Below are 17,348 nucleotides of genomic sequence, written 5' to 3' on the forward strand. Positions count from 1 at the left end.
AGATACACCAACTTGTTACCAATCTGATGACTATGTTTAATTATTTGTGGCCATTTGTTTTCTTGGATCAATTATTTGTGGGCTTACACTTTAGATTTTTTCTTGATAAATATATTATGTTCTGCTTCTTTTTTTTGTAATTTATATGTAGAAAATAAAGTATAATTGAAAAAAAAAAAGAGCTTGTGGATACTTTATAGTTCCTCCCGAAGACACATCCTTTTCCCCTTTTTAAAATTTTGTTAAAGTGTTTACTTTCCCTGGAGTTCTCTTGTACAAATGTAAATAGCTTCCTGTCTGTAACAGCAAAAAAAAAAAAAAAAAGAAACAACCCGAAGGTGACCACTGAGATCCCTGTTAAGAGGGCCTGGCGAGCTGATCTGATTCTGACTCCCACCCCTCACCTTCCTGGTTCCCCTTATATTTTTCTACTCATCTTAAGAGACACCTTAGGGTCCATAGAGGCAATGGGGTTAGACCAGTATTGGCTTAGCCTATCGTTTATGACATGAAGCTATCAGACCACTCAAACATCCCAGTCAATTTTATCCTCTTACTTAAGGCGCATATCTGTTTTTACAAATGCATTTCTATAGCTATAGCTCTATTTATCTATATACACACATATAAATATAAAGATAAAAAGCATTTGAATATGGAGAGAAAGCGACACCTACTGGCCCAGGAGTGCAACTGCAGGTTTGAAACACCCATAATAACCCTTGGCCAGTAGCAATAATAAAAATCTCATAGTCTGCCACTCAAAATGATGGTGGAGGCTGTGGAACAAAGACTTAAATCCAAATATTTTCCAGTTTCAGTTGCGCTGAAAGTTTGAATGGAAGAATGCCGAGTTAAACTAAATAGTGCAAACAGAGATTGTATCACTGAACAGACTATTGTGCCACAGGGATCACCAAGTCTGGTTCTTGAGCTACAGGTGGGTCTGGTTGTTAGAATACTCACTGGTTTGTGAATCCTGAAATTCAGGTCCATCTTTGGACCTCAAGCACTTGAGCTGGCCATCACAGTTGTAACAGTATTATATTAAGATTATTCTTGTTACATTTGATTATTTGTCTTTCCAAATCCATGGTGAGTTACATTCAGGTACAGTAGTTTTTTTTCTGCCCAAGATGGTTTACAGTCTAAGTTTTGTACTGGAAGTGACAGAGTGTTAAGTGACTTGCCCAACATCACAAGGAGCATTAATGGGAGAAGTGGGTTCCACATTAGGAGTTATGGAGCAAGAAAGGGATCTGGGTGTCGTCGTCGATAATACATTGAAACCTTCTGCTCAGTGTGCTGCTGTGGCTCGGAAAGCGAATAGAATGTTGGGTATTATTAGGAAAGGTATGGAAAACAGGTGTGAAGATGTTATAATGCCGTTATATCGCTCCATGGTGCGACAGCACCTTGAATATTGTGTTCAATTCTGGTTGCCGCATCTCAAGAAAGATATAATGGAATTGGAAAAGGTGCAGCGAAGGGCGACTAAAATGATAGAGGGGATGGGACGACTTCCCTATGAAGAAAGACTAAGGAGGCTAGGGCTTTTCAGCTTGGAGAAGAGACGGCTGAGGGGAGACATGATAGATGTATATAAAATAATGAGTGGAGTGGAACAGGTTGATGTGAAGCGTCTGTTCACGCTTTCCAAAAATACTTAGGACTAGGGGGCATGCGATGAAACTACAGTGTAGTAAATGTAAAACAAACTGGAGAAAAGTTTTCTTCACCTAACGCATAATTAAACTCTGGAATTCGTTGCCGGAGAATGTAGTGAAGGCGGTTAGCTTGGCAGAGTTTAAAAGGGGGTTAGATGGTTTCCTAAAGGACAAGTCCATAAACCGCTACTAAACGGACTTGGGAAAAATCCACAATTCCGGGTATAACATGTATAGAATGTCTGTACGTTTGGGAAGCTTGCCAGGTGCCCTTGGCCTGGATTGGCCGCTGTCATGGACAGGATGCTGGGCTCGATGGACCCTTGGTCTTTTCCCAGTGTGGCATTACTTATGTACTTATGGGATTTGAACTCTGGTTTCCCTGGTTCTTAGCATGCAGCTCTAATCACAAGGCCACTCCTCCAGTCTACCACTGTCTAATGAACTCTGAAAGGGCAGAGTTACTCAGTTTATTCTTCTCAATCTCTTTACATAGCTAAGTGCAGCTAGACGTGGGGGCTTTGATAATAATGAAAATTCCCAATACTGCCTGCAGATCATCTGGCAAAAATTAGGCCCTTGCTGTACCTTTTCAATGGGTATTGAAAGTACCATTCATGTTCTACTCATTTTCACAGCACAGATTGGATCCAGTACGAGGAACCAGCCCAGTGGCTGCACTAGGTTCAGTTCTCGGATCAGGTCCTCTGTTCCCCAGGCTGACTTAGGCTAGAGATGCTGTAGATGGGGCACTCACATCCCCTGGAGGAGGGAAAGAATCTCTGTTACTGTAGTGGTAGATTCAGAGCCCCTGATTGCAGGATTCAGGAAAGCCCTGCTGCTGTTGCAGTCACTGGGTTCAGTGAGTTAGGAGGAGGTATAAACAGAGGGGGGGGGGGGGGGGATCTCCAAGCAGTTGTGCTTCTGATTCTAGGAGTCTATAAGCTGTAAATTTAGGTGTTTATTTTAAAGCCAATTATGGGCTTTAGGATGGTACTAAATCTCTGTGTAGAGCTCTGTGTTGCATAATTACATTGTATGTACAGTACATTTTATGGTAATTTTTAGGTGGATTCCATTTTTTAAAATGACTTAGTATTAAAATTTTAAATTGATACACTCCCTTCTCAGTTCCCTCATCATCCCCATCAGTCACGGTCTCCTCTAAGTTCCCATCATCAGCCACAGCAGTCAAACTCACTACCCAGTTTCTCTCTCCTCTCTCTCTCATTCCTGCCAAAATGTTCTCACCCAGTCCCTCTCACTCCACCCAACAGCAGACACCCTTTTAAATCCTTATGTGCATGCAGTAAGAAACTTTAAGGCGATTCTTCTGTCAGTGGTTTCTCCCACCTCCAGTGGCAGCATCTGCCAGCATCCACCCCTTCTCCTAGCTCCAGCATCAGTACCAATCTCCCATTCTCAAAATTCATCCCTTCTCCTAGTCCTATTCTCCCACCTCCCAAGCACTGAAATCAGCACAGTAGCGGAAGACTGTGCCTTTGCACCTGACATTCTGTGCTTCTTCCACGGCAATGCAGGAGGATTTGATCCCTGAGAACAGGCACTCGCTGTATACAATGAACTTGGTTACAAAAAATGTGATGCTGTTTTAATTCCCAACCTGGGCTTTGTGAAGTCTGTTCAACTTCTCACATTTGGCCCGCTGTTTGGCTTCCCGCTCCAGCTTCTTTCTTCTCTTAAAAGGTCTCTTTGACTGAAAAGATTAAAAGTATAGAGAAAAAGACATATTCAGTGTGGCACACCAGGGATTTTTGTGGGAGATAATCCTGCGTTCCTAGCATTTACTGATTACACCTTTTCTTCAGAGTAAGTTAAGATAAAATACTGGGCCTAATATTTTACTTGCCGCATGGCCATTTCCTGCAGGAAAGCCAGACTTCCCTTTTACCAGCTGTGGTAAAAGGGGGTCTCGGCGCACGTGTAAAACAAGTACCGATGATGGTGCCGGCCCCTTTTTGTCGCAGCTTGGTAGGCCCAGAATACTGTAAGTTACATGCACTTCAGGCCACACAGGCGCCAACAGTCACAACTGCCATTGACTTGGTGTAACTATTGGCGCCTTCCTATTTATGTGCCAATGCAATTTCTATTAGTATTCTATAATGGTTTCTTGGCATTTTTAACCGCACGTGCCGCCACATATCCAAGTACTCCTGCACGTATTTTAGAAATAGCTCTATGTCAGCAGATTCTTTTCCCAGAATTGTATATCTCGACCTGGACACATCGATTCAAATTTCTATGTTCTATTCAATGTGGTGAAGAAAAGTAAAAAGAGGGAACAATCTCCACAGGTCAGGTAACAGCAAAACAGCCCTTCACATATACAGCACTACAAGCATAATGCCACAGATATATTAAGTGGTGAATATCTTAAGTGCTTTTTGAACATCAGATTCACTGAAAGGACAGACTTCTCATATTAATATTATTTGTTTTTATATATCACAGATTAAGTTTACAATTATCTGAATTTAAGAAAGCATGGGACAGAGAATCATCGAGAGACCTGTTGAAAGGGGAACAAATTTTACAGCTTGTGATGATTATTATATTTTTATTCTTATGTTTTTATTTATATGCTATAATTATGCAGGCAGAAATATAACAATCATACTAGGATAAGCATGTGCAGCGTAAAAAGTCTGAAAAACGTGATGCAATTACGGTGGGCACAGGTCCACCCATTCTTGGCTCAGGCCCACCCAGCTGCATCACCACACTGTTCTCTCCCCCCTCTCCTCCATGGCGTCCCGGCATCTGCGATCCTGTCTCTGATCCCTGTCCCTCCCCAGTGTACCGTATAGGTGTCCTTGGTGCCTGCAGTGATTCATCCTCACTGCTTGCACCGGCCCCGCAGGCTTCCATCTGTCGCGTTCCACCAGAAAGGAAACAGGCAATGATGTCAGCAAGGGTAGGACACAGCAGATGGAAGCCTGCGGGGCCAGCACAAGCAGCGAGAATGAATCGCTGCAGGAACCGAGGACACCTGTACGGTACACCATGGTTCAGAGACATGAGTGCAGATGCCGGGATGCCATGGAGGAGAGGAAGGAGATGTGGGGTAGGTGAAAAAAATCTAAACTTAAAAAAATATCTCGGGAAAATATTTGTTGTGGTGGTGTAGTGTGGTTTTGGGGAGGAGGGCACATGGAAAGGCCCATCCAATTTACCTCTGGGCCCATCCAAAATTCTGGGTCTGGCTACGCCAGCAACTATTTTATGTCCCATGGGGAGCCTAGGCTGGATTCTATATAAGGGCACCCACATTTGGGTGCAAATCCTTGATGTGCGCATAAACTAGTTAATGGGCTATTAACAATCAATAAGTGTTAATTGGCAATCATTTGGGTTTACATGCAGATCTGCCCTGTACCCTATTCTATACAACGTGCACCTACATTTTATAGAGCACAACTCAAAAAGGGGGGGCGTGACCATGGGAGGGGCATGGACGGATCAGGGGCATTCCTAGAAATTAGGTGCGATGTTATAGAATGGGGTCATTTACGTGCCTAACTGCCATTAGTTGCGCACCAGGTTTCAGCAGGCATGCATGCAGTGCCCAAAAGTTATGTGTGAGATCTGCACTAAACTAATATTCTATAAAGCGTTCTGAACAGAGTACCTTTCGCAGAATGCTAGTTTAGCACAAATCTTCCCAGTGCCTTTTTAGGCGCCAGTGATAAAAATTCCCTCTATAGAGCTATGTTGTGCCTCTTTGATAAATTAAATAGTAATGCTGTTATCAAGAAGCCTCCCCCAAAACTCCTTCATTTGGTTATACCTTCTGTGAGGGAGGAGTAACTTTGTGTGTGTACGTGCCAGTAGGAATCAGTACCTATGTACGTATGCTTAGGAGCCAATCTACCCCCTGCTCTATCCTTCCCAGACACCCACATGTGTATGTGTCATGAAAGTTATCCATCAAGAGTTTTATAAGCACCTCCCCGAGTGTATAAAATGCTCTTCCACATGTTCAACTAGTCACTTGTAAAATTATCCCCAGAAAAGGCATCAGAGACATTTACATGGGTAAATAGTGATTTACCAGAGAAAACTGGATGTTTGAAATGCCTCCCCCCAACTCCAAAGAAAAGCTACAAGTATTCATGCTCTGTCATAACATGTATTTGGGAGGGGGGTGCATTCCCTAGGACCAGCTTTGGGCAGGATTGAAAAATTATATTTTACCATCCACATGTGTTCTTCTTCCATTTATTTCTCCACCTGAGCTTTTACCTGCAAAGTTCGCAGCCACCTGCCTTAGGTATAAACTCTGCAGACGCTGAATCTAGGCAGCTCATTTGAAAACTGCACCATAATCAGGAAAATCAAATACTGTAGTAAAAGAAAACTCTTGTGGCAATTCTATAAATTGGCGCCAAGTTTTAGGCATCCCAATGCCATGCGCTGAGTGCCAATTCTATGCCATCTTGGTGCCAAGATGCTGTTAAAGAATTACTAGCTTAAGTAGGCAATGGTACACATAAAGACAGATGCCAAGCAGTGTTTCCTCTAAGCAGTGGCCTGGTGTGTGCAAATTTTTTTTTTCGTGTCAGCAACAAGTTTTAGAAAAAAAACAACTTTTGAGTGCCAGTATTAGCACGTTTTTTTTTTGTAAGCAACCATGTAAAATCTGTGAGCAATGCTCCTAAAAAGTATGAACAACTGCTCATGCGCTCCTCTTAGAGGGAACATGCTGCCAAGTTAACAGCAGATGCAGCTGTTGGCACTTAAGTATGCCCTGATGAGTTTGTAGCATGTGAAGACAAAAGGGGAGGTAAAAAATCCTCACGAAACCGTGAAGATGAAACAAAAAAAAGTGAGGAGAATGGATGAGGATACCAACTGTTTTATATTTATTCACTTAAAAAATTATGTGTACATAACAGCGACCCGACACGGCCGTGTTTCGGCACAATGGCCTGCTTCAGGGGTCTTTATAACCTTGAATGATGTAGTTTAGAGTATATTCTCCAAGGAAATTAACAGGAAACAAATTTCTCTGTTCTCCTCTCTTCAAAATAATATATATGAGATGTATATATTTTGAAAAACGAGCATCTAAATACTCCTCTCCTAAGAGTTATCTGCAAATTGTAAATAATTTGCAGATAACTCTTAGGAGAGGAGTATTTAGATGCTCGTTTTTCAAAATATATACATCTCATATATATTATTTTGAAGAGAGGAGACCAGAGAAATTTGTTTCCTGTTAATTTCCTTGGAGAATATACTCTAAACTACATCATTCAAGGTTATAAAGACCCCTGAAGCAGGCCATTGTGCCGAAACACGGCCGTGTCGGGTCGCTGTTATGTACACATAATTTTTTAAGTGAATAAATATAAAACAGTTGGTATCCTCATCCATTCTCCTCACTTTTTTGTTTCATCTTCAGAGTTTGTAGCATGCCCATGACCCACCCATGTTTACGCCTTCAGTGATTTTGGTGCATATTTTAAAGAATAATGCCTACCACTTACACGCATAAACATCAATTACCGATGTCATTTATGCACATAAGTGCACCTGTTCTATAAATTGGTGCACGTCCATGGTGCCTACATTTAGGTGCACCTTATAAATTTGCCCTTCTTGGCCTTTTTTCTCCTTCCCTTGAGTTATGATGTATAACTGTTGACTACCTTGCACAGTTTTGAGTGCTAAGAACAGAATCGCTGGTGGATAGGAACTCACTGAAGACAAACTCATTGCAGTGGGGTAGCTAGGGTAGTTGACACCCGGGGCCGGTCATTTTTTAACACCCCCCTCCAAAATCCAGTACTAGGCATACCGAGAATACAAAACACTCAGGATCTCTAGAACAATTTTACCATACCATAAGCAGTAATTTCTACGAGTCACATCAGGAAAAGGAAAGCATCTTAAACACTACAGTGAGCACTAGAACATCAATTCGCCTATTGTAAAACGTAACCAGACAGAATAGTACAGATCGTCGATCCTGCACAGTCAAAGCCAACTGAAAGTCGTGTCTTTTTCACAAACACAGATAAACCCTAAACCACTATAGAATAAGTAATCAAACTTTCTATTTAGACAAAAATTAAACTGAACCCCCAAGAGGCCAGACTGAGCATACAATGCAATACCACAGAAACAGAAAATAAAATACCACCATTTTATTGGACTAATACATTTAGCTTTCAGAGACCAAAACCTCCTTCCTCAGATCAGATCAGTACAGTATAGTGATTTTACAATATCCTATCCTGGCCTGAGGAAGGGGGTTTTGTTCTCCGAAAGTTAGGCAAATATATTAAAATTAGTCCAATAAAGATTACCTTATTTCCACGTTCTATTTATTAACACAGCTACAATACTACTTTATCCTAAAGCAAAAAAATATATTTTACTTGCAGTTTGTTGTCTCTGGTTTCTGCTTTCCTCATCTTCTTTTCACTGTCTTCCTTCCATCCAGCATCTGCCTTCTCTCTCTCTCTCTCTCTCCCTGCCATCCAGTGTCTGCCCTCTCTCTCCTGTCCCCTCCATCCAAAGTCTGCCCTCTCTCCCTGCCCCTTCCATCTAGGATCTGCCCTCTCTCCATGTGCATCTCCTTCCTTTGTCTTTCCTTCCCTCCATCCTTGTCCAACATTTCTCCTCTCTTCCATCCATGTGCATTTCCTTCCTGACTTTCCTCCCCTCCATCCATCCATGTCCAACAACTCTCCATTCTCCCCTGCACCCTCCTCCATCTACCCATATCCTTCAAATTTCCTCTCTCCCCTGCCCCCATTCATCCATCCATATCCAGCAATTCTCCATCTATGTCCAGGAACTCTCCATTCACCCATATCCTTCAAATTTCCTCTCTCCCCTGCCCCCATTCAATCATCCATGTCCAGCAATTCTCCTCTCCTCTGCCCTCTCCTCCATCCATCCATCCATCCACATCCAGCACATTTCCTCTCTCCCCTGCCCCCTCCATTCATCCACCAGCAATTCTCCTCTCTCCCCTGCCCTCCCCTCCTCTCCAGTGATCTCTTCTCTCCCCATGCCCTCCCCTCCCATCCATGTCCAGCGATTCTCCCTGCCCTCCCTCAGCTCCCCCACAGCCCTCCCCTCCATCCATCCACCCACGTCCAGCAATTCTCCTCCCCTGCCCTCCCCTCCAGCGATCTTTTCTCTCCCCCATGCCCTCCCCTCCAGCGACCTCTTCTCTCCCCCATGCCCTCCCCTTCTCTCCCCCATGCCCTCCCCTTCTCTCCCCCATGTCCAGCAATCTGTTCTCTCCCCCTGCTCTCCCCTCCCATCCATGTCCAGCATTCTCCTCTCCCCTGCCCTCTCCGTTCCTTCCTTCCCGCCCATGGCAGCCCTCCTCCTCCTCCTCTCTGCCCCCCCCCCCGTATCATAACCTTTTACTTCCCGTGGTGGCAGCGGCGTCAGTTCCATTACGAAGAAGGCATGGCAGGCTCCCCTCCGGCTTCAGCTTCTCCCTTCGCTCTTCACACAGTGAGTGTCCCGCCTTCACGGAAACAGGAAATGCGTCATCGCGAAGGCGGGACACTCACAGTGTGAAGAGCGAAGGGAGAAGCTGAAGCCAGAGGGGAGCCTGCAGCCTTCTTCGTAAGTAACTGACGTCGCTGCCACTACGGGAAGTAAAAGGTTATGATATGGAGGGGGGGCGGAGAGGAGGAGGAGGGCTGCCGAGGGCGGGAAGGAAGGAGGAGGAGGGTTCTACGAGGCGCCCATGGGGGGGGGGGCAAATTTTGGGTACGGGGGAGGGTGCCTGGAAGCAGCGGGAGCGGCGGAGCACCCCCCCTTGTGCTGACACCCGGGGTGGACCGCCCCCTCCGCCCCCCCCCCTTGCTACGCCACTGACTCATTGTACTAGTCCAATGCATCAGAACTGCAGACACCACAGATGTTCATCTTCAGCTCCTGCTCCTCAGCCAGGACAAGGCTGGACATTTCATAAAAGCTAAAATCAGCCCCAGCTCGGAGACTGCAAGGTGCCACAGTCCTGGCTGTTTACTCTGGCTGGCCTTACTACAGAGCTGGCCCTACTACGGAGCCTGCCCCCCTCTCCTCCCCCATCCTCAAGAATTCACTCCAGCTCATGATCTGCCATGGGCTGAGAGAAGTGGAATAGATTTATTAGCAGAAATAAACTAGACATTGTGTGTAAAGGTCTTTTAGTGCCAAGGTACTGCCTTCTCTCTGCCCACGCTGCAGTGAAAACAGCAGCACGTCACAGTCAAATAGAAAGAGGCAGAGTTGCGATGAGCCAAATCCAGATTAGAACGCCATGATAAGAATAAATGGCTAAAAGTTTCCACCGGAGGGAAAACAGAAAGGAAAAGAGGCTGCAAAGAAGCAGAAAAGAAGACATAACGTCAGACACTAAAACAACAATAACAACAAAAAATACATGTGGGAATAGGAAACATATTCATGTGGATCTTTCATTCACTGAATTCTTTCTTCACAATCTGCTTTTCTTCTTTCTATGTTTAGGGGACAGGGGACAATGTGTTACTGTAGAAACTAATGCTCAGTCCCTTCCCCACAAATAAGTAATTGATAAAATCAGCCCTGCAGGCATCAATTCTCGCGTTACTGGTGGCTTGATGGAGAGGGGGGAGGTAAGGCACTGAAATGGAGATCTAATGTAGTTTCGAGCCAGTACTGCCTGCTCTTGGGTTTATCAGGACTTGAATGCCACAGGCAGATGCATTCAAAGGCTTGCAGCAAAAAAGTACTAAAACATGCCATTGGCCCACTGAGTGCCACCATCTTCGACACGCATCTTGCTTTGATAACAGGTTAAGGAAGGTAGTGGAGAGAAGAAAGCAATTTGCTTTGCTGTCCACTATAGGATAATTTTGATTAGCTGACTTGTACTTATAAATTAGCCAGTCATTACATTTAATATTTACATTCAACACCCCTATATATATACCCCCCCTCCCCCCCCGTTTACTAGGCCGTGTGGCAGTGCTGACACAGCCCTTTCAAAGTGAATGGGCTGTGTTGGCATCAGTATTACACTTCCCTCAGTGTAATAAAATTAAATATAAAACTATTCACAATGCTGGATTTTCATAGCAAAGTACAACCAGAACAACTCCGTCAAACTGAAGATTATCTCATATTTTGTAAAGTATTTAAAACTCATTTGATAAGACCAATCTCTAACAACAGAAATAACTTTGTTCATATTCACTTTCTATCCTATGTATTACAAACATGTTATATGATCTGGACTTCATATTATGCTGTTATTAGAAATTTTGTATTTGTATATATATCTACTTTGTTCTATGTAATCAGAACACCTTCTCAGTTCTACATTTGTTATATTGTGAGCCACACGAAACAGTGTGACAAGACGGTGGCCATAGCTAGAAGGTTGTTAGGCTGTATAGAGAGAGGTGTGACCAGCAGAAGAAAGGGGGTGTTGAAGCCCCTGTATAAGTCGTTGGTGAGGCCCCACCTAGAGTATTGTGTTCAGTTTTGGAGGCTGTACCTTGCGAAGGATGTAAAAAGAATTTAAGTGGTGCAAAGAAAAGCTACGAGAATGGTAAGGGATTTGCGTTACAAGATGTATGAGGAGAGACTTGATGACCTGAACATGTATACTCTGGAAGAAAGGAGAAACAGGGGTGATATGATGCAGACGTTCAAATATTTGAAAAGTATTAATCCGCAAATGAACCTTTTCCGGAGATGCGAAGGAGGTAGAACGAGAGGACATGAAATGAGATTGAAGGGGGGCAGACTCAAGAAAAATGTCAGGAAGTATTTTTTCACAGAGAGAGTAGTGGATGCTTGGAATGCCCTCCCGTGGGAGGTGGTGGAAATGAAAACGGTAACAGAATTCAAGCACACATGGGATAAACAAAGGAATCCTGTGTGCAAAAATCCAAATAAATAAAATAATAATGAATGTATGTATTAGCCACTGACCACCACTGCCACTATTTACTTTAGGCCTAAATTAAACATCTTGGGCCAATATTCAACCAGGGAGAGACTCCTTGAAAAATTAGGTAGTGTAACATATATGCACTAAAATATCTGTGTACTTTGCATTTGCTGTTTGTGGAGGTGGTGGTGAGTGGTGCAGAATTAACATGCAGACTTTTGAAAATGGAAGGCTGCATGCTGCTTTCCCTCACCCGACCTAAACCTACTTCAAGAATGCCTCCATGTGGCTCACTCTGACAGATCTTCAAAAGGCCACGGATGCAGCCCTGGCTAGTAAGTAGAGGAGTAGCCTAGCAGTTAGCGCTGCAGGCCTTGATCCTGGTAAACTGGGTTCAATTCCTACTGCATGTCCTTGTGACCTTGGGCAAGTCGTTTAACCCTCCTCTATTGTCCTAGGTTCAAAACTTAGATTGTGAGTTCACTAGGGACAGAGAGAGTACCTGCATTTAACGTGTACAGTGCTGTGTATGTCTAGTAGTGCTATAGAAATGATTAGTAGTAGTAGTTGTTGTAGGGTAGGGTGCCAGCAGGCAGAGAGCTGGAGGTCTTGCCAGAGCTAGAAAAGCCATTAATGGATGTATTTCAGAACTGTTGCTCTAAGCCAATGGTTCTTAACCCAGTCCTTGGGACACATAAGAACATAAGATTAGCCATACTGATTGGACCAATGGTGCATCTAGCCCAGTGTCCTGTTTCCAACAATGGCCAATCCAGGTCACAAGTACCTGGCAGAAACCCAAATTAGTAGCAAGATTCCAGAATCCCAAAGAGTTGCAAGACTTCAGAATCTGAAAGAGTAGCAACATTCCAGGCTACCAATCCCAGGGCAAACAGTGGTTTCCCCATGTCTGTCTCAATAGCAGACTATGAACTTTTCCTCCAGAGACTTGTCCAAACCTTTTTTAAATCCAGATACGCTAACTGCTTTCAGAAGACATTTAAAACAAAGTAAACAATCGCTGTGCCTGCAAGGCCACAGGAATCTAATGAAGGTTCATGGCACTGTAGCTGGACAAGAGGCTGATACTGATTGACCGGAAGTCCAAAGTAGAAGCAGGAACTAGCTAGTCATATAGACAATTTCAAAAAAACACATACCAAAAAATTCCAAGAGTACAATGAAAATCCTTTCCTGCATCCGAGTAAAAGTGAAGAGTTTTACCCAACCCAATACATTATCTGCTAGATGCAAAGGCATGATTCTTGTAATGGTCCTAATTGGAATAAATGCAGCACTTTCTATGCTATCTGCCTGCTCCATATCTGAAATGAAGTTGCAGTTCCTGAGGGAAATCTGCAGCTGTTGGCTTTAATTCCTTCAATAATTTGCTTCTTATTCTAAGGAGTAAAACAAACATTCAGCTCCAGAGAGGTTTCTGCCAAGCTTACCTGTTTTATCTCAATGGCCTCCCTTTCCCCTCTCCCAAGTAGGTTCTCCAGCCTGCTTTACAGTCTTCCAGATGACCTACATTTCCATGGACCCAAGAACAGGCAGAGGAGTGAAAGTAAAGGCTGGAAAATCACTAACAAATCAAAAACATTCTGCCAAAAAGCAACTGCCACACACTCTTAAATTAACATCTAACCCCCCCTCCCCCCAAATCAAAGAGATGAGACCTCAGTATTCAACACCCAAATGCTCAGTATCTAAGGTGCTTCAAACATAACCAATACAATTTTTTTTTTTTACATTTGTACCCCACGGTTTCCCACTCATGGCAGGCTCAATGCAGCAGGCAATGGAGGGTTAAGTGACTTGCCCAGAGTCACAAGGAGCTGCCTGTGCCGGGAATCGAACTCAGTTCCTCAGTTCCCCAGGACCAAAGTCCACCACCCTAACCACTAGGCCACTCCTCCACGTGTAACTGTGCTTTCGAAAATGCTTTTCTGGCAGTTGCTGCTGTTTGGCAGAATGTTTTTGATTTGTTAGTATCAGTCTGCTCTCATGTACCATGGGTGGGTAGATTTTTATTTATTTCTCTTTTTTTTGGAGAAAAGGAAATATTACCTGTAATGGTGGTGAAGGATTATGTTCAAATTCATCAGCTGATGAGGCGGAGGAGTTCTTATTCACCCCTGTCCTGTCCAGTGTGCCTTTTGATCCTAAACATGGAGACAAAAATCCCATTGAAGCTGAAGTAATCTTTTCCCTGTGGTTCTGCAGTCTCTCATATTGCATGCATTATGCACCTGCCCTGGGCTCCAGCAGGATGCACCTAAAGGCAGTTGGAAATTTGGCAGTTCTTGTTAATTTAATTCTTGGCTCAGGTTCAGGTTCAAAAGCTTTATTGCCTGCATTCATAATTCTTTAAACGTGCACGGTATTATGCATAAATCAATTAAGGTTTCAAGCACCAATTACACAGCGTGATGTTCTACCAACACATTTGAAAACGAAATCCATGATTAAAAATGCATGTCTGAAGTGAGCATGTTATGTAAATAATTGTTTAAGGCACACTATGCGATGCAATTGAATGCAAAGAAAAAGGTCTGTGCCAGCTCTTTAAAAAATGACTCCTGTGTGATTTCAAGCATCTGGCACCATTTTTTACTGAATGACATCTGCTCAGTGTAAAAATAGCTGGCGTCAGAAAGTCTGGTCATATAAAAAAAAAGAAATCACAAATGTAATTGAAAACAATTAACACAGAGACCAAGTTTTTATCATTTAGTCTCATTCGAGATGAATATTTCATTAATCATGTCCAAATAAATAATACTTCCATTTTCCTAACTTATGGCTGTTTTTATTAGTTTATTTTCTTTGGTCAGTCAATGTACAGGGAAGGTTGTATATAAATCAACAAATGGAATAGAAGAACTGATGAATATAATGTCATGAGAGCAAGATGTAATGTACACATGGGAAAGGGACCTTATGTATAAAGCTCCATTTTAGATAGAACGTAGAAATAGGGATTGAGACTTCCAGGTTGGGATGTATCAAGTTCCACTAGTATTTTAGAAAAGGATCTACTGATGCAGACAAGTGCAGACTGGCTACGTTGAAAGAAGAATCAATGTCTAAAATGTCAACAAGGCCAACATGGCTTCATACAAGACTGAGGGAGGTTTATCAAGGTGCTGTATTACTCAGGCTTTAACTGCACCTTGATTTACCATAGGAGTGAGCAACCAGTAGCAGCTCCATACTGCAGTTACAAACTCTTATGAAAAATGAATACTGCTGCTTATGAGCCACTTTGACAGCAGCATCATTTTACTGTCTCATGCTGCCGTGCATGGTTGAAAGGGGCTGGCTACATGTCAAGCAAGGTGCACCCTGAGCTCCCCCCATCCAAACTCTTTTCCTGATTGGGCCCCCATAAGTAGCTCCCTTCCCGATGGTCCCCTCAATACAAAGATACTCTCTCCCCCCCCCCCCCATGTTAAGGGCACCCTCTTAGCAGAAGCCCCTCCCCATGGAAGTCCTCCAAACTCAGATGCTCTCTCTGAAGTATCTCCTCTATTGGAAATACTCCCAAATTATTAGGGTCTAGTGGAGTGTGGGTATGAGTGGTTTCTAATCGCTCCTGGCCTCACCAGCACCAGTGGCACATAGCAGCTGTCTTGCAATACTACTGCTAGGGTCATGTTTCCTTATATGGAAACCTAACTAACACTAGTACCACAAGACTACCGCTAGATTTCAGCTGCACCATTTTGAACCTGGCACTGGTGAGGGCAGGAGCAACTGGGGATCACTCCTGCCCTACACGTTGCTCCTGCCCTACACAATACTAGAGAATCATATAGGTATGCCTGGGGGAGGGGGCTATAGATGGGTGGTAGAGTCCTTCTAAGGGGGGAACATAACAATTTTGGGTTGTTTCTAGGTGGGGGAGGTACTTTAGAGGGGTCTGCTAGGGGACTTCTGATTTGGAGGGGAGTCATCTTATATAGAAACCTGACCCTAGCGGTAGTACTGTGAGACTACCACTAGGTGTTGCCAGTGCCATTTTGAACCTGGCACTTGTGAGGGCAGCAGCAACTGTGGATCGCTCTTGCCCGTACCCAACTGGACCCCACAGAATTGTGAAGATAGGCCCAGGGGGTATGTAGGTGGGGGTTCTTTCTTAGGGATTATCAACTTTGGAATATTTCTGGTTGGGGGGAGGTATTCAAAGGGAGCTTCCAGGTAGAGATTTATGTTGTGGGGGGGGGGGGGGGGGTCTTCTGATTGGGGGACTTCTGCTATTGGGAGCAAGTACAGGCTCATCTGGAAGGGGGTGTCAAGATCAGATTTTTGGATGGGGGGCTCAGGGGGTACCCTGTTGACCTGTGGCCAGCTCCTTTAAGCCGTGCCCAATAGCATCAGGCCATAGCTTTGCAGTCCAATGATGCTGGGATGGTAAAATGATGCCAGCTATTAGTTGGGGTTATTTTACCTGCTATAACACGCCTTTTGGCGTGCACCTGGTGTTCACTGGAAGCCGCGTTATAGGATTTACATAGTAATGAGCTTCTTTACATGCAGTTCCATTATTTTCATCTCATTACTATGTACCACAGGCTTAAGTAACCCTGCATTAGGGCACCGAAACCAGTGTTTGAACCTTTAATATGCAATAAGGATTAATACCCTAAGTGTCAGCATTTGAATGTGCATGTCAGTATTTCAGAATATACATATACAGGGCCAAATTATATATATGGTGCCTAAAGGCAATTACTCCTAAGCGTAGATCCAAATCTACACACAATATTTAGAATACGCTTAGGCGTAGTTCATGCGATTAAATCTATGCAAATCCATTTACGTCCAACAAAACGCTGGTGTAAATCCCTGCGCATAAATTTACGCACACTAGCCCATATTTTATAACAATGCACCTAGATTTTGGAACACCCACAAAACACCCATTTCCACACCCCTAAGCATGCCCCTTTTTGCCTGCTCATGTTAGAATTTAGGTGCAGTACATTACAAAATATACATAGCAATGTACGCACGTAAATTCTAATATTTGGCAATTAGTGCTTGTTATTGCTTGTAAAGAGCTGTTTACAACGCTTACAGCTTGTTAAAACAATCTATGCGCGAACAGAATAGGCTTAGATTTACACGCAGAACCACATGTAACTCTAGGCACACTATATAGAATCTGGGGGAAAGTGCTGACACATAGATATGTATATATGCCATTTTGGAAACCTACACATCTACAGTATCCCCCAGATTCTATATATGGTGCCAACGTTGGGCTCCAATATTCAGGCACCAATGCAAGATGCACACCCAACTAAGCCAATTAATGTCCCCATCTTGCCCTATGTGCTATTCTATAACAATGAGAGCCCAAATTCCATACTGCGGAACTCAAAAGGGGGTGTGGCCACAGGAGGCGCACAGTGTTATAGCATACTGGGAATGTGCGTACAAACTGGGTGCTGGGAATTACACCTGGTTTCATAAGGCATTCAAATTTGGGTGCCAAAATTGGCACTCAATGCTATTCTATAATGGATGCTCATCTTTTGCTACCCATTATTGAAACGCATTGAGCGCCATTTTTTTTCCGTGCCAATTTTTGAGCATCATTTATAGAATTTCCTCCATATTCTATAACTAGCCATGTCTACAGTCATGCAAGTTCATTTTTTCTAATTTACAAGAAAAAGAAATTCTGAACTACTGTTAGAAACCAATATAAGGAAATAAGTTTACAAGTACCTTCAACCTCCCAAAGAACACAG

The 17,348-nt window shown here is 43.5% G+C and overlaps 1 protein-coding gene across 1 annotated transcript in view; it reads right to left on the reverse strand.

The window, feature by feature from the left end:
* Positions 1–17,348, reverse strand: part of MICAL2 (microtubule associated monooxygenase, calponin and LIM domain containing 2) — a 357,507-nt gene that overhangs the window by 25,673 nt on the left and 314,486 nt on the right. The window contains 2 exon segments of the mRNA XM_030200975.1: positions 3,292–3,384; positions 13,657–13,751. Coding sequence (XP_030056835.1) covers positions 3,292–3,384; positions 13,657–13,751 — 188 coding nt within the window.

This window comes from Microcaecilia unicolor, chromosome 4, assembly GCF_901765095.1.
Source record: "Microcaecilia unicolor chromosome 4, aMicUni1.1, whole genome shotgun sequence".
NCBI lineage: Eukaryota > Metazoa > Chordata > Amphibia > Gymnophiona > Siphonopidae > Microcaecilia > Microcaecilia unicolor.